Source organism: Strigops habroptila, chromosome Z, assembly GCF_004027225.2.
Source record: "Strigops habroptila isolate Jane chromosome Z, bStrHab1.2.pri, whole genome shotgun sequence".
Classification (NCBI taxonomy): domain Eukaryota; kingdom Metazoa; phylum Chordata; class Aves; order Psittaciformes; family Psittacidae; genus Strigops; species Strigops habroptila.
In genome coordinates this window covers 21,998,524-22,020,901 of record NC_044302.2, presented here as the reverse complement: position 1 = coordinate 22,020,901, position 22,378 = coordinate 21,998,524, and the positions used below count along the sequence as shown (strand labels likewise).

Below are 22,378 nucleotides of genomic sequence, written 5' to 3'. Positions count from 1 at the left end.
CGAGGCCCCGGCCCGCGCCCCGCCCCTGCCCGCTGCCGCCTCGGCGCGGCGTTCCCGCTGCTCGGCCCAGCGCGCCGGGGACTCCTCAGCTCCGGCGGGTGCCTTTGTTTGGCCTCCAGGCGGCCGGGGCAGCTCGGGCGGATGGCCCGGCCGCGGTAGGACGCGCCGGCAGAGAGGCGGCCCGGGCGGGCGGCAGAGCCTCGCCGGTCGGAGGAAGGCGCTTCTGTGCTGACCGTCGGAGCGGCCGCGCCGAGCAGAGCCATGGCCGAGGCCGTCGCCACTAAGACGGCGTGGAAGCTGCGTGAGTGTCGCCGGGCTCCCCGCCCGAGGGAGGGCGGAGAGGTTGCCCCAGCTGGAAGGGGGGTGGAGGAGGCGGTTTGTGATAGGAACCGGCTAATCCCCGCCTCGGGTGTGGGTGCCCCGGGCTCTTCCCAACGCGCTGACTGGAACTTTTAACTTCCAGAAATCCCTTTTGAAAGCACAGCAGCACAGTGGAACAGCTTAGCGCCTCGTCATGGCTGTTTGCAAAGGGTCACAGCCTGTGTTTTCCTGATGAGGTGCTGTAACGCTGCTCTAATACTGTTCTAGGTAGCCCCACATGAGTAACGCGGTACACAAGAGCAACCAGGGGAGGGATAGAACCCCCCTCAGAGCCCAGGTCACAGCGGGGAGTTGCCCCGGTCGGTATCAGGTCGGCCTGGTTGGGACTGCCCTTCACTGCTGCCCACTTGTGACAGTAGGTGGCCGAGCTCTTTGCTGCAGGAGGGATGAGGTGAGCTCTGCACGGCCTGTATGTCTCATCTCCTGCAGCTGCTTTGTAAGAGACAGAATCTGCTGGTTTACATCTCTTATTTTCCTCAGAAGGAGTAGTGAACAGTTGCTGGCAATCTATTTCTAGCTGCTTCACTAGTCGCTGATGGGTTATTCCATAGGGGCTGTTGCAGAATGCTTGGAAGCAATGGGAAGAGTTCGAAAGTGTGAGCTTTAGACCAGTGACTTGGGGCTTGAAATAGCGTAGCAGAAATACCGTACCCTTGACTAGTAACACATTAAGGCAGCTGAGGTAATTGACTTAGTTAATTTCCTACCTTTTGGAGCAGAAAGCCAGTTTGCCGTGTTATCTTCCCAGCCCTGAAACTCCTGCAGTTACAGGAAAAGCTGGAAGTTGATCAATCTCCATTCTCCGTAAGTGGGCAGAAGTTCTTGATCTTAATTTCTGCTAGGCTCTGCCCCATCTTAGCATCGTCTTTAAAGCAAGAAGCATTCTGAATGTTAGGAATGTTTTGGTGATGCTAATTAGGAGCTTTGTATGACTGAGCTGGTGGGTGATGAATGCTTCATTAACAAAAGCCTCTGTGGGTTTAAGGAAACAGGCACTTCGCTGGTGGGGTGGATGAAGCTATCTGGCCACAGCTGGCATCAGGCTAACAAAGGCTTTTATGAACAGAGGGTTGAATGCTTCAGCAATGACTCTTACATCTAAAATGTATTATTAAAAATGAAATCAAGTGGAGGGAAGCAGTAGAGGTGCTGACGCACTCTTCTCAGCAGCTACACTGAGCATCTGTCCTTTCAATTTTAACTAGTGGGTTGCTCTATTAATACTAATTGTACTGTTTGTTACCTTCAAGTCTTTGTATACATCCGCACTTTAGCATTGTCATATGGAATATTGGTTTTTCAACACAGTACAAGCATATTTTGCCCTTCTCATGTAATTTATGATCCAGTTACCTTTGTCATTTGAAAGGTGTTTCTCCAGCTAAAGTGAAAATTGCGCAGTTTTGCTTTCAAAAAAGCACTCTGAGAGCTTGAGATCAAAGAACCTGTAATTATTATTGCAGCCATCTAATATCCTTTTGGATTAGTGTTGCATGTAAAATAATCAAATTTCTCCTCCCAGCAAAACAGTCCGAGTGAAAGCTGAATTGATTGTCTTTTCACAAACAAGTTTCATAACTATTAGGCATGCAAAACCTGTGAACTTTCAGAGAACTGTAAGAGGCAGAAATTGGTAAATACATCTGCGAAAGCTCCTCCAAAAATTTGGGTGCGTTTAAAAATCCACTGTGAAAATCAGATGCCTAAGCAAAGATGCTAGTTTGGCTTCTCCTTTGCCCCTAACTTGTTTATGATGAGGCCTCCTTAGAGCTCTGTTACTACGAAGCCCTCTCAATGTCAGAGCTTCCCCTCAGCCCCCAGTTTTTGAACAGTCTTTTACTATCAATCACATTTGTTCTTTCATGCGCTTTGGGATATATGTTCATTCTTATTTTGTCACAGTTTCACACGCTGCATTGCTAAGTTTCACCTGTGTTACGCAGTGGGACCATAGCAAAGCCTCTGCCAAAGCTGGGAGAAGGGAGCTCCACCTACCCCCGCTGCTGAGTCTGGCTTTTTCTGTGTGAGGTAACAAACTGCACTGCTGCTAGTCTGCCAGTTCCTCTCAGGTTGGACAGTCTGCTGCTGCTTTCTAGAACAGGATTAGAAGGCTGTTCACGCGATGACTCTGGCTGCTGCATACTCTTGCTGCTTCTCAGACAGCTCTGCTTACCGAGACCCACTCGGATCCTGAAGGTAAAGCAGCTTCCGTGAGCAGCTTGCCACAGTTGAGCAAATCTTCAAAGGCTACCAAGCTGCTGCTAGTGAGAGAAGATGCTTTTTGTAAGCCACGTGAGCACTGGAGTTGTGAAGCTTGGTCAGCAGATGTCTTACCTACAGCAGGCAGAGCCAAGGAGGGCTGTTTCAAGCAAGATAATAGTGTGACTTCTTATCTCAACAGTGAGCTGCTGCAGCTTGTCCAGTGGAAACTGGAAAGTTTTTCTGAAGGAAGAATTTTTTTTTGGGGAGGGATGGGATGAAAATTGTAATAACTGTTTGCTTTGTTTTGTCCAGATGAGATCACAGCTCACAGCAGCAATGTATCCTCACTAGTCCTGGGCAAAACCTCAGGCCGGCTGCTGGCAACTGGAGGAGATGACTGTCGGGTCAACATATGGTCAGTTAACAAGCCCAATTGCATCATGGTAAGAACAGGCCTGTCTTCAACTTGTGGGGGATGGGAATATTAATTCTGAGGTACAGAGGGTGGGAAATGAGCAGGAAGATTGTTGGGTTGTAGCCTCTGGGACTTGTGAAAAGAATTTACCACACAAAGACTGGATTCTAGCAAAAGATAGGGACAGAGTTCGGTAACTGGTGAGACCACTGTTCTGGAGAGGATCTGGGGTGCCTGGCTGCTTCAGCTGGGCTGGTGCTTGCTCAGATAATGGATACTGTGTCTTCTCTTACAGGCTACAGATAATTAAATGCAGAGTTTTGTATGAGATCAGCTAGTTTGAAAGTACCAGCTACAAGGCCCAGTTTTATACCCTGGAGTTTGCCCTCACAGCAGGAAACAGCCCTGTCAGGATGTGTTCCCACCTGTCCCCCAGTCAGTAACTGTCAGCACAGAGTTGTCTGTAGGCTGGGGAAGAGTAGTGCTGGGCACAGCATATTTCAAAGAGTAGGGCTACCCCAGTTGTGATCACTAAAGCAACCAGAAATCTGTTTAACAGATGTCTGTCCTGCATGGCTTTTGCTTTGAGTGAGTGTTGTCTTTAGCCAGTGTCCCTTGTCACTTATTTAATTAACACCACAATAATGTTGCATTATAGATGGCATTTCTGTAACCAGCGTGAACCTTGTGAGGAAGCAACTGGGAAAGCAGGATCAAAGAGGTTAAAAGGAGAATGTGTCTACTTTATTTTCCCATTCATTTACTGTATAAAGAGATTGAAATGGGTGCAAAAGGAGTTTCTCACCTTTGGCAGTGCTGTGCTGCTTGCAAAGCGTAGTTAAGCTGTGTCCTCCCAGCACTCAGTGGTGAAATGGCAGTAATTTGAAACTAGAGTATTGCCTCCTCCGAGAGGGTTGAAGGACTGAATGTCTGTACCCATTCTGTGGGAGCAGAGAGCTATACTTCTCCTGCACTTCCTGGGAGCCACAACACTGGGAGCCACAGATGTTGGAAGCTGGTGTTTCTGAGAGGCAGGGGCTGGCTGGAGCTGCTGAGGGCTTGTGTCATTCTTGTATATCAAAAGAATCTTGATTTTGGGGGTTGTGCTTTATAGTTTGTCCTCTGAATTTCATTTTTAGTCTTTATATTAGGATTCCAGATGTTTACATAGTGGGGAAGAGGATGAAGAGGAACTTTTCAAGTAGCACTGTGACTTGATTCCAGTTTGAGCTCTCTTACTAAGCAGTGACAGTTGCAGCAATAGAATATGTAGAGGATTTCAGTTGCACATGAAATCCTAAAAAAACCCTGTCAGAACAGGCAGCTTCCAACTAGTGTTCCCAGTACGTTCCCTTTGTATGTGTGTGTGAGCTAGCTAGCATAGCTATTTAAAAAGATCTGTTTGAGGATGGAATAAAGCATAGAATATTGCTTAATTGACAAGTAAAAAGTCAGAGTAGTGGTATTGGTTTTCTAAAGCTCATTTTAAATATTCTTGTGTTCTAATTAAATATGGGCCTTTTCAAAATGCTTACCTGATTTGGAAGCTTTTAGATGTCAAGGTATATTTCAATAATAGCACCACGTTATCAGTGTGACACCCACTGCTGGCAGCAACACTGGAGCTTCTTGCTTATGGGAAGGTTTTGAAGTAGCCCTGCTTGTGCTCTTGCTTTGATTTTGTAACTGGCTCATGACACTTTGTGACCTATTTAGAGCAAACACGTTGCCCTTGTGCTTGCACAGCATAATTGTTATAATGTAAGTGTGTGTCAATGTTGTCTGGGCATCCACACCTAATGTTTAAATACCCATGTCTCTGTTGATGCATCCTTTCAAAATTAGTCGGTGTGCCCCAGTAAGTGAGATGATGTGGAAGATAGCGTTATATGGTGTTATATGCAGTGATGGTCATAGAGAATTATAGAATCCCAGGCTGATTTGTGTTGGAAGGGACCTTAAAGCTCATCCAGTTCCAACCCCCTGCCACGGGCAGGGACACCTTCCACTAGACCAGGTTGCTCCAAGCCCCATCAAACCTGGCCTTGAACACTGCCAGGGATGGGGCATCCACAGCTTCTCCGGGCAACCTGTGCCAGGGCCTCAGCACCCTCACAGGGAAGAACTTCTGCCTAAGATCCCATCTCAATCTCCCTTCGGGCAGTTTAAAGCTGATCTTTAGGTTGTGCTACCATAATGGTAGCTGATGTGAAGAAAGTAGCAGTGGCACAGCCAGGTGGTTCCAACTCATGGATAAATACATGAACAATGCCATTGCAGGCAGGGCTGTCTCAGTAGCTGTTGATAGTGACTTGTGGTTTTCTTTGCAGAGCTTGACAGGCCACACGTCGCCCATTGAGAGCCTACAAGTCAATACGAATGAGAAACTCATTGTTGCAGGGTCCCAGTCAGGGTCCATTCGAGTTTGGGACCTGGAAGCTGCCAAAAGTATGTTTCCATTAGTTCTGTTAATGCATGCTTTTTATAATATCCTTATGCTTAATACATATGCTAACCCAGAAGGTTCCTACAAAGGAGCAGAGCCTGGCATTGCTTACATCTAAATTTCCATCCCTCTTAGAGAGTTTTCATGCACTTCCTACTGAGACTGTAGAGCTGTGTATGCACACTCAAGCAGAAATCTGTACATGTATTGTGGAGAGGAACTGGTTTCTAGGATTGACTCAAGTGTGTTGAGATTTATATTCCAGATGAGTTGCCGTGCATGTGTAGAGTAACTAACATATGGAATTTGTATTCAGACTTTCAGCTTAAAATTGATTTTGGATCCTTTTAAGGTTGACAAATTGGAAGTTTTAAGTATATTAGGTTCTGCACAAGTCCAGGAATCCCTTGCTTTCTGACCCCTTGTTCTCATTCTTAGGTTCTAACTTTTATTTTTTTCCTCAACTAATTTTTCTCTTCTTCAATTCTTGCATGAAAGACCTAATTTTTAGTAAATCATAAAAGCCATGAGCTCATCCTGATCCTTTAAAGGCCAACTGTTGAGTCATGCTTTATTTATTGCATTTTTTCTCAAATCCTAGAACAAGTTTGCAAAGGAATCATGCATCTCTTGAGTGCATTCTAGCAGGAATCCATAAAATGACTGTTTCTTATAGGTTGTTATTTGTTCATAGAAAGAGTATGTAATGAAGATAGGCTTTCGCTGGCTGAGCTAAGAAGGCAGACAGCAGGTGGCATAAATAATGAAAACTACTTTTGCAGTTCAGACAGTTAGAGTCAGTTCAGTAATAAAATAGTTTGGCTCCACCAGTGTAGAGTAGCTGATCTGGCTGAATTTATTATTATTATTTATTATTATTTATTAGGATGCTTATGAGCCAGTGTCTGTGCAAATGACCACTCTAGCTCTGGCTCAGTTAATTTCTGCCAGGGGAATCATCAGACTGTTCCAGATGACAGATGATGGAGAGAGGTTGCCCATGTTATTATCTGTGCAATTTTTCTTCCTCAAAGGTGAGTCTCTGCTTTCAGAGATATGGTGTTCCAGTTATACTGGTCCTTTCTGGTTTCCAGAATTAGAAGGGGTGTTACTTGGTTGATGATTTGCTGAAACCCTGTGATCATTCCTCTGTCTCATGCTTCTCAACTGTTCTTTCCCAGTCTTTGGGGTACTTTTTGCAAGGAGCAATTGAAGAAGTCCAGGGAGAGTATTGGAACCTAAGAGACAGAAGTCAGGCTTGTGCCTGGGTGGGACTGCAGAGTCCTGGGAAAGGGTCTTTCCAAATGATGCAGGCAATCAAACGTCCCTTTCACTTCCTGACTAAAACTGTTGTCAGTTCCCTTACCTCCTTACCCCATTTTGCTCTCTTTGTAACAAGTGGAAAGATAAGCTGCTAGGAGCTGCCTCAGAATGTGGCTTTTCAGTTTTATTTTCAGCATGGAGGCATCTGGAATTTTATTCATAGTTTTCACACCTAAGGATAGGACTTTCATTAGGATCATTGAACATGGGCCCTCTATTGCTGTTTCTTTGCATTGCAAGGACAAGGTCAGAAACATTTCCATAAAATAATGTATACAATATGTAGCATGTCTAATGTATGTTGCATTGGCTTGTGCTTAATGATGAGGATTATATGGCTAAACTTCTGCGTGGTGTCCTGGGGAAATTATCTACTAAATATTTGCTCCCTCTTCCTTCTTCCTGCTCTGCTGCTTCTTTTCCCAGTTCTTCGATCCTTACTTGGTCACAAAGCAAATATCTGCAGCCTTGATTTCCATCCTTATGGAAGCATTGTGGCATCTGGGTCTTTGGACACAAACATTAAGGTAAAACCCATCCTCTCCTAGAGGTTGCACTCTTTACTTGCAGTATCTTTGTTTTGAAAAGTGCCAGAATGTGTTTTGTGCCAAGCTGTTGGTAGGTGCTGCACATTGTCATTTCCATGTGTGTGGGCAGGTGGATTTGTGAGTGCTTGTGAAATCTATGCGTGTGTGTTTGCAAAGGTGGCTCAGGAGTGTGACTCCTGCGCTGTGGAATGTGGCTCGTGGTGCCAGCCAAGTCCTGGTGTCACCAAGCACAGATGTCCTGATTGCTATGGATTGCATCTGCTTCATCACACTCATCCTAGATGGTAGGAACCAAGCTTCTGTAGTAAGAAATACCTTATAGAAGTGGTTCTCACTTGGGAAATTAGGGTAGGAAATACCCCTAAAGCAAACAGGGGTTCAACAGCCCCTTCAGTGTTTTCATTTTGTAGTGTCATATCAGCTTGGTTACAGGGAGAGCTCTTCTTGTTATGGGACTCTTGGGCTTCCTACATACTGGTCTAAATACATATTTTGTTTGCTTTTCTCCCCTGTAGCTCTGGGATGTGAGAAAAAAAAGCTGTGTCTTCAGGTACAAGGTAAAATGCTTCATTAGTTTTCAAGCAAAGAGGGGGGAAAGATTTCTGTTGAGGACTTGTGAACAAACTTTAAAGTGATTATGTACGATTAATTCCCTAGTTTTCCAGTGTGTAAAAAAGATCTGCACAATTTGTGAAGTGGCCTGGCAAACCTGTGCAGGCCTCTGTGAGCTGTGTGGGAGCATGAAATGGATATCATAGGAGTTAAAGTACTCTGGTTTTGTTTGCTTTAGTGTGGGATGGAAAGCACCTATAAATGTTACTTTATACTGTGACTGATATTACCATGCAAGTCCCCACTGCATGAGGATGGTTCTGTTCTTGGGGCCTTTTTCAACCCAAAGGACTTGCTGTAAATTTTTTAATTTAGAAACCAGCTTAGTGGAACAACACTTCTATGTGACCACCCATAAATCTGTGTACTTTTAAATTGATTCCGAATAAGTCACAACTGTATTTACCATACTTAAAGTGTTGCCAGAAATGTCTACACTCATTTGGTGTTGGTGAGTGTTCAGTGTTCTGCGGGCTGTGGACTCTGTGAAACAGTCAGTTGATTTTATTTTATTTTATTTTATTTTATTTTATTTTATTTTATTTTAGTTGTATAGGATCAAAATACAAAAGCCAGAACTCCCTCAAAAGAAAGGGAGTTAAAAAAAAGGAAAAGAAAATACTTTTCGTTGTTCTCATTTCAGGGCCACACAGAAGCAGTTCGATGTCTCCGCTTTAGTCCTGATGGGAAGTGGTTAGCCTCTGCTGCTGATGATCACACTGTAAAGGTAATTTATTGTGACACCTCTTTATGTGCTCATGACGCTTAGGAATGCTGGGATCATATTTTACCAGGCATTACCAGCACTCGGTCATAAACACTTTTAGTTAATTAAGCAGCTGGCTGAGCCCTGTGGCTTTGCAAGGACCAGCCTGTTTATGAGGATCATGTCCAGTGGCCCACAACATGCAGAAGTGAGCTGCATGTGTTGCAGTGCACTTATCCAACAGACATCTTGGCACTATGCATATGAAATTTCAAGTTTTGATAGTGGTAAGAGTTGTGAGACCTGAACATTGGCCTCGGTAGTCTCAGTAGATGTTACAGAATGAGTTGTCCACAGCACATTGCTTCACCATACCAGTTTCTGCTTTGCTCAGTGAATTCAGTACAAGTGTGTTATCTGTCGTGGTTTGAGCCCAGCCGGTAGCTCAGAACCACACAGCCGCTCGCTCACTCCCCACCTTCCTCCCCCCGCTCCTGGAGGGATGGGGAGGGGAATCGGAAGAATGTAACTCCCACGGGTTGAGATAAGAGCAGTCCCGCAACTAAGGTATAACACAAAACCACTACTGCTGCCACCAATGATAATAATGATTAGTGAAATAACAAGGGGAGAGGATACAATTGCTCACCACCCGCCGACCGATACCCAGCCCGACCCGAGCACTGATCTGGGCCTTCCGGGTAACTCCCCCCGGTTTATATAATGGGCATGACGTGCTGTGGTATGGAATACCCCTTTGGCTAGTTTGGGTCAGGTGTCCTGTCTCTGCTTCCTCCCGGCTTCCCCTCCTCCCTGGCAGAGCATGAGACTGAGAAAGTCCTTGGTTGGAATAAACATTACTTAGCAACAACTAAAAACATCAGTGTTATCAGCGTTGTTCCCAGGCTGAAAGTTAAAAAACACAGCACTGCACCAGCTACTAAGAAGGAGAAAAATGGCTGCTATAGCTGAACCCAGGACATTATCATAGAAAGGTATGCGCATGATTATCTCTCTGAAAATTGCTGTCAGGGCTGAGCAGAGCAAGAGAAGGAATTCAGAAAAGTATCAAGTAAAACAGTGACTTCAGTTGTTTCAGGTGTACTGTGGAGGATGGTGGGCAAAGGACTGGTTTTGTTTTCAGCTTCACATGAAATAACCTGATCAGTTGTTTCACTCTGGATTTTTCCGTGGTGGCTAGTGCGCAGGACGAATGAATTGCTGAGGGATTCAGACCTTTGGGCTTTCTGTCTGTTTGCTTTTGAGATATAATCTGTGGGGACAGGTGAATCTGCTGTATTTTATGCTAGTCTCTAAATATAAACCAGAAACTTCTAGACGACAGATTAAATGAAAAATTTAGAAGAAAATGCCGGGGGGGGGGGGGAACACAACACCAAACCCAAAGCGAAACAAAAAAACCAACCAACCAAAAAAAACCCCACAATTAAAAAGCAGCCTCAGATGATTGGGATTGTACTCCTTCCCTGATCATCGAGTCTGTTCATAGAGGGGAAAAAGCCAGTAGAAGGTTGCCAGTACAAGGAAACCTGAAGCGTATTGGAATTCTCTAACATTAAGTCCTTTCAAGAGTCTCTATTGTTTCTTTCTTCCAGCTGTGGGATCTGGTGGCTGGGAAGCTAGTGTTTGAATTTACAGAACATACTGGCCCAGTAAACGTTGTTGAATTCCATCCCAATGAATACCTTTTGGCTTCTGGTAGCTCTGACAGGTACGTAAGGGGAGAGAGAAATAAGGGAATTGTATATGTCTGTTGCCTTTCTGACGCCCTTCCTTTTAGCCATGTGGAAAATAGGAATGTCACACAACTCAAATGCGCAATTGCAAGAGCCTGACTTATAGCCAGCAGCACATCACATCTGTGATGTGCAGCACATGGAGGTCTTGCCTTCTCATCCAAAATTGGTGGCCCTTTCTACCACACCAGAGAACAATGCAATACCTCAAGCCTCTCACTAATCCAGCTGACATCCTGAACAGCCAGCAGTCCTGCTCAGTTAGAAGACTGTGCTCTTAGTTCTGGGTCAGCAATAAATACCTGTCCATGTCTGCAGCCTCTAAGCATCTGTGGCTGGATTTATGGATCTTAGCTTGACTGGCCTTCTGTGCAGGGTCATTACACGTGCATGACAGCAAAAGTAATTCTAGCGGTTTGTGCATTGTTTCAATTCTCGAACCTACAGCAGATCTCTAGAGGGATGAGTGATGATTTTTATTTTGTTCTGTATACAGGACTGTTCGGTTCTGGGACTTAGAGAAGTTTCAAGTGGTGAGCTGTATTGAAGAGGAGGCTACTCCAGTCAGGTATATTAAATTCCTACTGCAGTGTCCAAGGCAGAGACTAAAGTGTGGCTGAAGGGAGGATTTCCTGAAAGAGTCTTTACTGGGGAGAAGTTTGGGCTGCTGGAGATGTTGCCCAGGCCCACCAGGTTGCACATCTGAACACCAGATTGGTAGGCTCATTGTTAGACACAGAGCTGGAGGTGTTCAGTGAAGACAGGGATACAGGCCTGGGGTCGCTGTGGGGAGGTTGGAAGATTGTATGCCTAATTTTCCACCTGCCTTCCTCCCAGGTGTGTGCTCTTCAACCCAGATGGCTGCTGCTTGTATAGTGGCTTCCAGGATTCGCTGCGTGTGTACGGTTGGGAGCCAGAGCGCTGTTTTGATGTGGTCTTGGTGAACTGGGGAAAAGTAGCTGATTTATCTGTCCGCAACAACCAGCTGGTAAGCCACTGCTCCTGAGGAGGGGGCAGGCAGCTGCAAAACATGAGATAAAATCCTTCTGCCTCCTTGCAGGCCTTAAAGGGTCTATCAGACTGTAAGCAGCCAGGGCTTGCCACGTGCCTAGCACTTAGACATAGATTGTGTGCTTTTGCTTTCAGCAACTTCATGCTCCACTTTATCTCTCTTTGGCTTCTGGAGGAAAGAAGTGGGGCTTGGTTTGACCAGTACTTAGAAACTATGCTTGTCAAAAGTCTTATTACAGTCTTCTGTAAAACACTGGCAGCTTCAAACTGAAAAAGCCAAAGCACCTAGCTGGGAAATTCTCAAACAGTTGTGCAGGGTCACTGCATCATGCCTATTCTGAAAAAGGCTCAGGGTGTTCACCCTCTTCCCTGGTGAGTTACCTTGGTCTTTTGCCTCTGCAGATAGGTGTTTCCTTTGCACAAAGCACAGTCTCTTCCTTCGTTGTGGATCTCAGCAGAGTTACAAAGTCGGATTCTATTCCTCATGGGCTAATCAGGGATGATGAGCCTCTTGTGCCACCTACCCCCATGGGGTCCTCCCTTCGCCGCATCTATGACAGGCCCTCAACTAGCTGCAGCAAGCCACAAAGGTAGGGAATCTGCTAGCTTGTTGGGTTTCAAGATTTTAAGGAAACGTACAGGGAGCTTAGTGCTTCCTCTCTGACAGAGTCCATATGACTTCCTCTGACAGCATCTCTTTTTCCACAGCAGAGTGAAGCACAATTCAGAGAGTGAGAGGCGCAGTCCCAGCAGTGAAGATGACCGGGATGAGAAGGAATCAAAGGCTGAGATCCAGAACCCAGAGGATTACAATGAGATCTTCCAGCCCAAGAATGCTATCTGTCAGTACCAGGATTTACTATGCTGTTGAGTAGTGTTTGGATTAGAGCTGTAGGTGCTAAACTGGTTCAGTAGAAGTGAGCTTTGGTTTACTATCATAGAGGCTTTCTCTGTGACTGGGAGAGTTTAGGAAATGGCTTTTTTGGACACTGCACCACATATGATGTTGGTGAACTGCTAGGCGGTGGCACTTTTACTGGGTGCAGTGATGTCTGATCGGAGCCTGGCTCAGAATCCAGAGCTCCATTGTAAGCATAGAATCACAGCCTGGTTTGGGTTGGAAGGGACCTCAAAGCTCATCCAGTTCCAACCCCCTGCCACAGGCAGGAACACCTTCTACTAGTCCAGGTTGCTCCAAGCCCCGTACAGCCTGGCCTTGAACACTGCCAGGGATGGGGCAGCCACAACAGCAAAGCATGCTGCCTTCTTGTTTTGATTAGAGAGGACTACTATGTTACGGGATCTTTATTAGCTTAGAATTGTGCTATGTATAAAATCAGCAGCCTCCATTAAAGAAGGAAAGACAAAATGTTTTGTTAAAGCAGAAGTAGTTGTTTAGGAAGCACAGTGCAAGGCCTGTGCCATTTTTATGTGAATGGGAAAAATTAGGTACTCCTTTTAAGGAATTAATAATTATTATTTGGATTTACTTATGTAAATCAATTTATCAGGAGGTCATTTTTTGTTTTCTGATACAATTTGTGGTGACAGTGCTTCACACCTCTACAGCAGCAATGAATGACATGGGTCAGGTTTTTTTCCTCCCATCCATGAAGGCTGCAAGCCTTTGGCTAAACTCAACAGTAGCGTCACAGTCTGAAGGAGATAACTCTGCTTGTCGTATTGCTGACTACCCGAATGTGTGGAGTTTTGGAGGTCTCCCAGCTGCAAGGATGACTTATCGCTAATCTGTAGCCTTGGTTGCTTCTTTGTTTGTTTATTCTGTTCTCTCTCTCTGTAGGTCGCACTCCTCCTCGAAACAGTGAACCCTTTCCAGCCCCCCCTGAGGATGGTGAGTATGAAAACAACCCCTTGGGGAGAATGGGGTTAATGACCCTCAAACGAGGGAGAGCTGCATGTCCATGTCTGCAGAAACAACTACTTGTAATCTAGCTGTACAGAAACTTTGCTATCAACTTCTCTTGAAAGGAATAATCAGTTTTTGCTTTCTCACTTCTTTCCCTCTTGGTAGAGCCCATAGCTGCAAAGGAAGCAGTGAAGCCCAGTCAAGCTCCAGATGTCCAGATGCTGTTGCCAAAGCAAGAACTTGTATGTACTGTTTGATCTGTTAATAGCTGTTCATGCTCCCACTGTGAAAGATACACGAGTGCTCAAGACTTTACAGTTTCTGAGGAAGCTGATTCCTTTATTGAAGGGCATTAGAAGTGCAGCTTCAGGCTTTGTCCTGCCCTGAGTTTTGCCTGAGCACTAGAATCAAAGGCCAAGGCCTCCAACAGGCAATGGCTCTGTTGCTTTTGTTTACTTCTTGCACTTGCAGTGGTGTTTCTGCTTGTACCTCAGAACTGGGGCACTCTGAAGAGGACCAAGTGCAGGATGTATTATCCTGGCTTCTCAACAATTCTCTCTCAGCCTTCAGGCTGGCTGCAGCCTTTTGTCGTGATTTTAGGTGCCAGTGGCAGCACTTGGCACTTCTGCTGGGACATCTCTCTGTTCTTTGCGAAACTTAATTACATCTTGGCATGTACCTGAGAGATACTTTATTGCCTCTTAAACTACGCTAGTAAATCGGAGACTGCTTCTGCATTAGGACCCTGTTGTGAGAGGAAAGCAGGTCAGGAATAAAAGCACATCAGGCTAGGGCCAGACTGCTGTTGCTAGAGCTTTTATCCCAATTTCTCCTGCAGCCTGATCCAGTTCAGAGGCCACCAACTGCCTCTTCAACTCCTTTGACCAGAGCAGAGCCGTTGGTGATTCCTGCAGCCAGGAATGAGCCCATTGGCCTGAAGGCCTCTGACTTCCTACCAGTAAGTATCTCTGGCCAAAAGTCTCCGGCTGATGTCTGGTTTGGGTGGCATCAGAAAGGAGGTTCTCTGATGTGCCAGTGTCCTGGGTACTTTTTGCAGCCTGCAGTCCTCAGTACTGAATGAGAACATGTTACCTCCTGCTTGCCCTCTTGGTGAGGTGCCTTTCGTGCCTCCCAGCTCCTCTTGACATGCAGTTTCTGTGGAATCAGCACCTCCCGATTGCTGGACACAGCCCCCATTGCAATTGACAGCAGGCTGATGTGATCACAACAGCGTTGATCAGTGCTCAAAGAATGTGTTACCAAAGCAGAGAGCGAGGGATAGGGCTCAGACACGGAATAATTCCACATGCTAGACAGTGATTCATTTACAAAATTGGTGTCTGCCATTACACATACATAATTATTTCATGGCAATCTTTGCCTCTTGGAGGCCTCTTGGCCTGTCTTGGGGAGGGTATTGCCTGTCCCAAAAAGGGAGAAGCACCAGAGGATCCTCAAGAATCCAAATTCATGCGGAGGAAGCGTGAATTTGAATCCTTCCAAATGCAAGCGAAGGAAGTAGTGGTTCCAGCAGAGCTTGAGCAGGAATCAAACTGAGAGGCTAATAAATGGTGTAAGATTTATGCTTTGTAATAACATTCAGCTGAATGTTTCAATTGAAAAATAGGGTGTGTATGAAAACATTTCTTCATCAAAATACATTGGTTTTGAAAACTTTCTTTTAATTCACCTTTTTTAAATTTTGAGAGTTTCTCCAAAGCTTCAAATGTATTTGTGACTGATGTAGTAGAAAAGGCAGAAGAGAAGTAACTTAAATCAGAATAAATGGAGCGTTTCAATTTCAAAATGGTTTTAAAACAATCTGCAAGGAAGTCAGTATTTGCTGGGACTCTGTACACCAAAATCAGCCCTCACCTAGGCCAGAGAAAGCTCTTACCCTTCTGTGCCACCCTGCTCTGTTATTGCTGCTCCATTGGTGTCTGTACTTTCAGGCTGTGAAAAACCAAAGCCAGACAGAGCTCGTGGATGAGGAAGCCATTTCCCAGATCAGGAAAGGCCACGAGACCATGTGTGTGGTGCTCACCAGTCGCCACAAGAATCTGGACACTGTGCAGGCTGTGTGGAGCTCCAGTGATGTCAAGGCAAGGATGTGGAGATACCTAAGGCTTATGAGGCTTGTTCAGGCTGGAGAAGAGAAGGCTCCGGGGAGACCTTAGAGCAGCTTCCAGTGCCTAAAAGGGCTACACGAAACCTGGAGAGGGGCTTTTGACAAGGGTCTGTAGGGACAGGACAAGAGGGAATGGCTTTAACGTGACAGAGGGGAGATTGAGATGAGCTCTTAGGCAGAAGTTCTTCCCTGTGAGGGTGCTGAGGCCCTGGCACAGGTTGCCCAGAGAAGCTGTGGCTGCCCCATCCCTGGCAGTGTTCAAGGCCAGGTTGGACGGGGCTTGGAGCAACCTGGTCTAGTGGAAGGTGTCCCTGCCCTTGGCAGGGGGTTGGATCTGGATAAGCTTTAAAGGCTTTTCCAACCCAAACCAGTCTATGATTCTGTGTGATGGGAGCAGCTGAACAGCTCTTTTGGCTTGCCAGGGGCCAGTTCTGCCTCTTGCACAAAATGCAGGGTCTTAGAGTTTTTGTCCCCAGGCAGAGTGCTGCTGTGTCCCACCTGCACTTGAATTGGCCACAAAGAAACATGGAGAAAACTTTCTCACAAGAGAGTTATCTTCTCTTCCCTAGTGAACTCCACATTTCCTCTACCTTGTTTTTGAAAAGCAACACTTGATACTAATTGCGCTAGCCTAGCCAGTTTGAGCTTTGCACTTGCTGACTTCTTCCCCTTTTCTCCCAGAACTCTGTGGACTCTGCAGTGGCGATCAATGATCTGTCTGTTGTCGTGGACCTCTTGAATATTGTCAACCAAAAACCGTGAGTCCTGGGTAGGGGCAGCCCCTGGGATACCCAAGAGGCATCTGGCTTGGTGTCAGGAGTGCTGTTTTGTACCTGCCTTGTACCTAGTGGGCAATGACACCATGAAATGCATGTGCTTGTAGTCAGATCTTCAAGTCTGCCATGCCAGAGACCACTGGAGATGCAGGGGGCGCTTTCGGTGGGCAAGTGGTGCCTCACTTAGGGCTTCATAAAGTGATTCTGTTCAATCAAAACGCGTCAGAACCTTCCATTTGCCATCACAAGGGGGAGTCAGTAAACTTGCTCAGTAAACTTGAGTGCTGCTGCCTTGGTTTTTTTTTTTGCCAGAAAGCATTATTTGTGTCAACTCAACCTTGTAAAACCTCAGAATCCTGTCTCAGCCTGTGTTCTTTTCAGGTCTCTCTGGAAGCTGGATTTGTGTACTATAGTCCTGCCACAGATAGAAAAACTGCTCCAAAGTAAATATGAAAGGTGAGGCTGGCCCCAAAAACATGGTGTGTTGGGGGACAAGGTAGAGATACTCCTAGAATTGCTCCTCTGCATGTTTTGTAGTTGAAAGAACATCCTGAAAAATCACAGCAGATACAGTATGATGCCAATACGGCACCTGGAAAAGGGAATTTTCAATTGGAGTTGCCAATTGTGTGGAGGAAGAGTTATGGGAAGTTTGCATGGGCAGGAAGAGCAGGATATTGAGATTTGGAGTAGGTCTGTTGGATTGAAGGCAGCTCTGGCAGCCAGGAGGGGTCACATCCATGTAGAACAAGTGGGCGCTGCACACAGACAGGAATGAGACTGTTGACATGGAACAAGAGGAGCGAAATCTTGCATAGGGGTCACTTGGATTGCTTTGAACTTCGTTAGGTGGCAAAAAATATGCAGCCTCTCTTAAGATGGAGTGTCTGCTATTCCTGGTCCCCTCAGCAGAACACCTCTGCTCTTGAACAGAAAGGTCTCACTTAGCAGAGAATATGCCAGGACCTTTTGAAAGAACTCATTTTGTCAGTCTTGACTCAACCAAGATGTGTGGGCACTTGGCTGTTGCTCTCCTTACCAGGTTACAGGTGGTGGATGGGGGGTTGGTTGAGTGGATTGTCCCCAGTGACTGGATGTAAGTGACAGCTGTGTGGTGGGAGGACAGGAATGAAATTCAAGCGGGACCCGATTCTCTGTTTGTTTTATAGTTACGTGCAGACTGGCTGCACCTCCCTGAAACTCATTCTCCAGAGATTCCTGCCACTGATCACGGACATCCTTGCTGCACCACCTTCTGTTGGAGTGGACATCACCAGAGAGGAAAGGTGAGGCACTTACCTCTTCCACTTGCTCCCTTTTTTGACCCAGCCTTTCTCTTGGGTGAGTTTTGCTCCTTGCTGTCAAGGCTTTGATACTAGACTGGGCATGCCTTCCCTTTTGTCTGTCAACATGAAACCCACCTGCCATGAGAAAAGACGAAGGACTGTTTTTCTGTCTGTCACTGTGTATTGAGTCATACCTAAGCAAAGTGTGAGTATGTCAGGAGTAAAACCACCCTGTGGCTTCACCCTCTACCTCACAAGAAACATGAGTTGTCAGCAGGGCCCTGGATTTCCAGTTCATTCACAGGATAGCTCTGCTCTGAGAATTGGCCCTCTGAAAACAACACCTCTTTCCTCCCTGGACTTTACTGCCAAAGGGGAAAGGAGGAATAAAAGAGCCCTTATGTGGATGCCATTCTCCAGTGTCATCGGGATGTGGGCTGAATACATGGTATTTCTGCAGGGCCAAGCTCACATTTTAGCCTCTTCCAGGCCATTTGCAGGGCTTGTGCTTTCTCGCCTGCTTACGTTGTATCTTTGGCGCTGCAGGAACAAGCAGTTCTCTTCAGCAGCTGAGGATTCATGCTGTGTCTGCTCTCTGGCTTTTGCAGGCTCTATAAATGCAGGCTGTGTTACAAGCAGCTGAAAAACATCAGCAGCATCATCAAGAACAAGTCTGGGCTCAGCGGCCGCCATGGTAGTGCCTTTCGGGAACTGCATCTCCTCATGGCTGTCCTAGAGTGACAGCCACCGCTCCTCACTTGCAAATGAAGGTGGCCAAGCTCCCTTTGGTCTGGCTGGATTTCACCTCTCTCCATGTGTCCATCCTCCCCCCGCACAGCACAGCAGGGTAGTGGGATCTTGGTGGCTGGTTGCCTGCCTAGCCTGGATGCCTTATGGGCTGGATGGAGGACCTGAATGGAGAGACATCTGTGCTGCATGAGGGGACCTGCCTGGTGGAAGGCACTCCACAAGGCCCTGTAGGGTGGCAGCTTCATTTCAGCTTTTCATCTCAGCATCAAGCTGTCAGCTGCTCCCTCTGTGTGTGATGGCCTTTTGCTGACAGGAGGGCTCTGAGCCCACTGTCACATCTTCATCCACATGTGCTGTTGGCTACTCGCTCTATGGGCTGGGGCTGGCCGGCCCCACTCTCTCCGTGCAGTGTGCTGCCCACAACAGCCTGGTGGGGGTTGGAGTGCCCTTTCCCTACAGAAGAACTTTGCCTGCCCTGTGGGACTGGCCCTTTGGGCTTGCTTCATCAAACATGAGCCAGGACACCAGGACTCCATGTCTGGGGTAGCTTCAAGGACCTATATTGAGAGGAGGCTGCCTCTTGGCTTCTCAGAAAGCCCTGCTGGCACCCTGGGCTGCACAAGGTTAATACCTTCAGAATTGCTGGGAACTGAGGTCTACCTGGGGCTGTTAAAATATGTGGCTTAAACAGGACTTCTCATATTTTTACATTTGGGGATAAGGATTTAGGAGGGCTGAGAAACAGAGGCATGTGGACCAATGTTTTTCTACATCCACTGGACTGCTATTTTTCCCTCAATAAATGTCTGTCAGAACCTTTCTGTCCCTCTTTCTTTCCAGTGCAGAAAGAGGTTCCTGTTGGTGCTTCCCCTGCTCCTCCCAGCCTGTCTCCTATTTTATTATACACTGGAGCTTGTTCTCCATGAAACTGTAACTTATAATGGAATTTATTAAAAGATTTGTAACATTTTTTGTAAGGAGTTGTGTTAAATGCCTGAATCTCTCGGAGCCCTGTTCACCTTGGCATGGCTCCTGGCTGGGAGTGTCCAGGGAAAGCAGGGCTCTGCTCCCTCTGTGTCCCAGAGGGGAGCTGGCCCTTCTCACCTTTCCTGCTGGGAGGCTGGGGTGACTAAGTGGATGTGGTGAGCAAGCTGGAGAGGCAGCACTGGCTGTGTTTCATTTGCTGAAACCCTGGGGAGGTTTCACTCTGCTGGATAGTTCCCAGCCCACAGAAGAATGTAATTGTTTGTGACTCGTCCTTCCCCCTGGCCTCATGCACATGTCTTCTCCCCACCTGAGCTCCAGCAGGTCTCAGCGCAGCAGCTGGGGTTTGTCTGTATGGTTTTCTGTGAGCTGCTGCACCAGATGCTGGTGTTTGGGGATGTAGGAGACTGGTTTAGGTGTGGATAAGGGGGCCAGCAGGAATCGTAAGATCCCAGACTGGTTTGTGTTGGAAGGGAGCTTAAGCTCATCCAGTTCCAACCTCCTGCCACGGGCAGGGACACCTTCCACTAGACCAGGTTGCTCCAAGCCCCGTCCAACCTGGCCTTGAACACTGCCAGGGATGGGGCAGCCACAGCTTCTCTGGGCAACCTGTGCCAGCACCTCACCACCCTCACAGGGAAGAACTTCTGCCTAAGAGCTCATCTCAGTCTCCCCTCTGGCAGGTTAAAGCCATTCCCCCTTGTCCTGTCCCTACAGGCCCTTGTCCAAAGCCCCTCTCCAGGTTTCTTGTAGCCCCTTCAGGTACTGGGAGCTGCTCTAAGGTCTCCCCTTAAGGAGCCTTCTCTTCCCCAGGCTGAACAAGCCCAGCTCTCTCAGCCTGTCTCCACAGCAGAGCTGCTCCAGCCCTTGCAGCATTTCCGTGGCCTCCTCTGGACTCGCTCCAACAGCTCCACGTCCCTCTTGTGTTGTTGCCCCAGAGCTGGATGCAGGACTGCAGGGGGGGTTTCCCCAGAGAGGAGCAGAGGGGGAGAATCCCCTCCCTTGACCTGCTGCTCACGCTCTGGGGATGCAGCCCAGCACACGGAGGGGTTCTGGGCTCAAGTGCGCACTGAAGCCAGGTCACGGGGAGCTTCTTGTCACCCAACACCCACACGTCCCTCTCAGGGCTGCTCCATCCAGTCTCCCCCAGCCTGTAGCTGTGCTGGGGATTGCCCCAACCGATGTGTAGGGCCTTGCCCTTGGCCTTGTTCAATTTCGTGAGGTTTGTATGGTCAAGCAAAAAAACCAAAACTACAGCCAATCCCAATCTCGCTGATACGCCATCCAAATACGGTCAAGATTCAGGAATGAAGCAGAGTGTCCTACTCTCCTCCATGGGTCTGAAGGTGGCTCATGCAGCAAGAGGCCCTGGCAATGTGTGGTAGCAGGACTGGGGCCGAAGATGCTGCCTGCTTCGTTTGTGTCCTGCCTGCACTGCCTCTGCCTCACTCAGGGCCTTTCTGATGATCCCATGCCTGGACCCAACTGGGGTGTGAAAAGGCCCCAGGCCAGCCCCCAATAGCCCCCACAGTGGGGAGAAACATGAGATGGAGCAAGACACTGCAGCATCGGGGCTTACTTAGTGTTTCACAAGTCCATCTGGTAACAAAGAGAGCTGGGTAGCTGCAGTCCAGGGGCTGTGGTGCCATGCTTTCCCAAGCACAGCTCCATAAGGAAGCACCTCATGGTCTTTCTCAGCTGTGAGGGAGATGCTGTGCCAGGCGAGGGAGCACCCACCCATCCTGCTGCAGTAACAATAGCAGCACAGGAAGACTGGCTTTAACAGTTTATTTCAAATAAAGTTTGTTACAAAACAGGCTTTTTTTATTATTATTAAAATACATAGAAACATCTAATCTTACAAAAGGCTAAATTTATTTTTCCCTTTTTTGCTTTCTTTTTAATAGAATATGCTGTGGAAGAGCAAGAGGAGGGGAGCTGGTAGGAAGGAGCCATCAGTGGTCAGGTATGTGCAACAGGAGAAAGTGTACCCCCGAGTGGGTGCTCAGAGGTCTGAGGGGCAACGCCACTTCCTCCCATGCCCCTGCCAGCCTCCATCCTCGTACATAAACCAAACAGCTTTTGGGCTGGGGGCTTGGAGGGGGTTTTTGTTTGTTTGTTTTACACTTGTTTTCCATTCCAAGACCATGTAAACAGGGTATAAATATTTCAAACACTTTCATCTTGACCACGCTGTGATCTCTCTTGACAAGACAACTGGTAAAGAACTTTACAATAGCTCCATTCAAGACCACTAAACCCACCCTGCTGCCACGTACCACTGTGCCAGGGCAGCACCAGCACCACAGGGAATGGCAGCTCAGCTCATGCATGGCATCAGGGTGCCTCCATGCAACAACAGGGCTTGAGAAACCTACACAGGGAAAGGAGCTGCTGGGATTTGTTTTCTGGCTTAAAATAGAGGAAGTGCTGCTCTGCAAGACACAGGGCAGCTGCCCTGATGCAGCCCCAGGGTGGGCCCCCAGAGACACTTCCAGGAGCTTGCCTGGCCCCGAGCACCCCCTCCAGCCAGATACCTCTAGAAACAAAGCTGGAGAAATGGAGGGAGCACCCAGAAGCTCCCGCTTGGGCTGAAAACATCCATCCAGCGACAATGAAAGGTCACAGAGCTGAGGGTCTGAGGGGGCAGATCCCTGCCCAGCACCGCTGTCCCCACCCTGCGATGGGGGTCTGGCTGCTGGGGGACCCTGGCCCCATGCTGCTCATGTGAGAGGTGCCATCACCCTCTGTTTGCAAGTCCTGCTGGGCGAGGGGACGGCACCCAAGCCTTCGTGTCTCCCAGCAGCCGGCTCTCAGTAGCACCATAAGGGGCCTGGTCCTGCAGCAGGTTTGGTGCCAGGGCTGGCACTTGTCACAGGGGCACCGGCCTCAGCTTCCCTGCAGAAAGAGATGTGTGGGTCACAGCGGGCATGGCCATCACTGCCCCAGCCCCATCAGCAGCATGCCAGCGGGGGCTGTGTTGCGCTGGTCCCACAAGCATCCCATGAGCACCCCTGCAAGCGGCAGAGTCCGGCGCCCCTGCCCTGCCCTGCAGGGGGCCAAGCAGAGCCCTCCACCGGCTCCCGGCCGCAGGCACTCACCTGGCAGCCGCGGCTGCCCCTAATTCAGGCTGAAATTGAAGGGAGAAAGGTTCAGCCCATGGGCACCCCAGCCTGCAGCTTCACA

The 22,378-nt window shown here is 47.7% G+C and overlaps 2 protein-coding genes across 7 annotated transcripts in view; one reads left to right on the top strand and one right to left on the bottom strand.

The window, feature by feature from the left end:
* The first annotated feature begins 18 nt into the window (after positions 1–18).
* On the top strand, positions 19–21,374 carry KATNB1 (katanin regulatory subunit B1). 4 transcript variants are annotated; one of them, XM_030470823.1, is made up of 19 exons: positions 19–301; positions 2,896–3,026; positions 5,329–5,446; positions 7,194–7,294; positions 7,831–7,872; positions 8,571–8,654; positions 10,250–10,365; positions 10,887–10,958; positions 11,228–11,378; positions 11,804–11,991; positions 12,110–12,243; positions 13,203–13,253; positions 13,434–13,510; positions 14,107–14,226; positions 15,221–15,370; positions 16,078–16,154; positions 16,554–16,628; positions 17,342–17,458; positions 21,100–21,374. In XM_030470823.1, the coding sequence occupies exons 1-19, from the start codon at positions 262–264 to the stop codon at positions 21,260–21,262; spliced, it is 2,007 nt and encodes a 668-aa protein (XP_030326683.1). In that variant the 5' UTR covers positions 19–261; the 3' UTR covers positions 21,263–21,374. The 4 variants fall into 4 exon arrangements, with proteins under 4 accessions (XP_030326683.1, XP_030326686.1, XP_030326684.1 ...); XM_030470826.1 differs by lacking the exon at positions 21,100–21,374 and adding an exon at positions 18,067–19,226; XM_030470824.2 differs by having other exon boundaries at positions 33–301; positions 12,113–12,243.
* KIFC3 (kinesin family member C3) overlaps positions 20,967–22,378 on the bottom strand; it is a 16,258-nt gene continuing 14,846 nt past the window's right edge. For all 3 annotated transcript variants that reach the window (XM_030470812.1, XM_030470813.1, XM_030470814.1), the window contains one exon: positions 20,967–22,090. In XM_030470812.1, the coding sequence (XP_030326672.1) occupies positions 22,065–22,090 (26 nt within the window). In that variant the 3' untranslated portion in view covers positions 20,967–22,064. The remainder of the gene's footprint in view (positions 22,091–22,378) is intronic.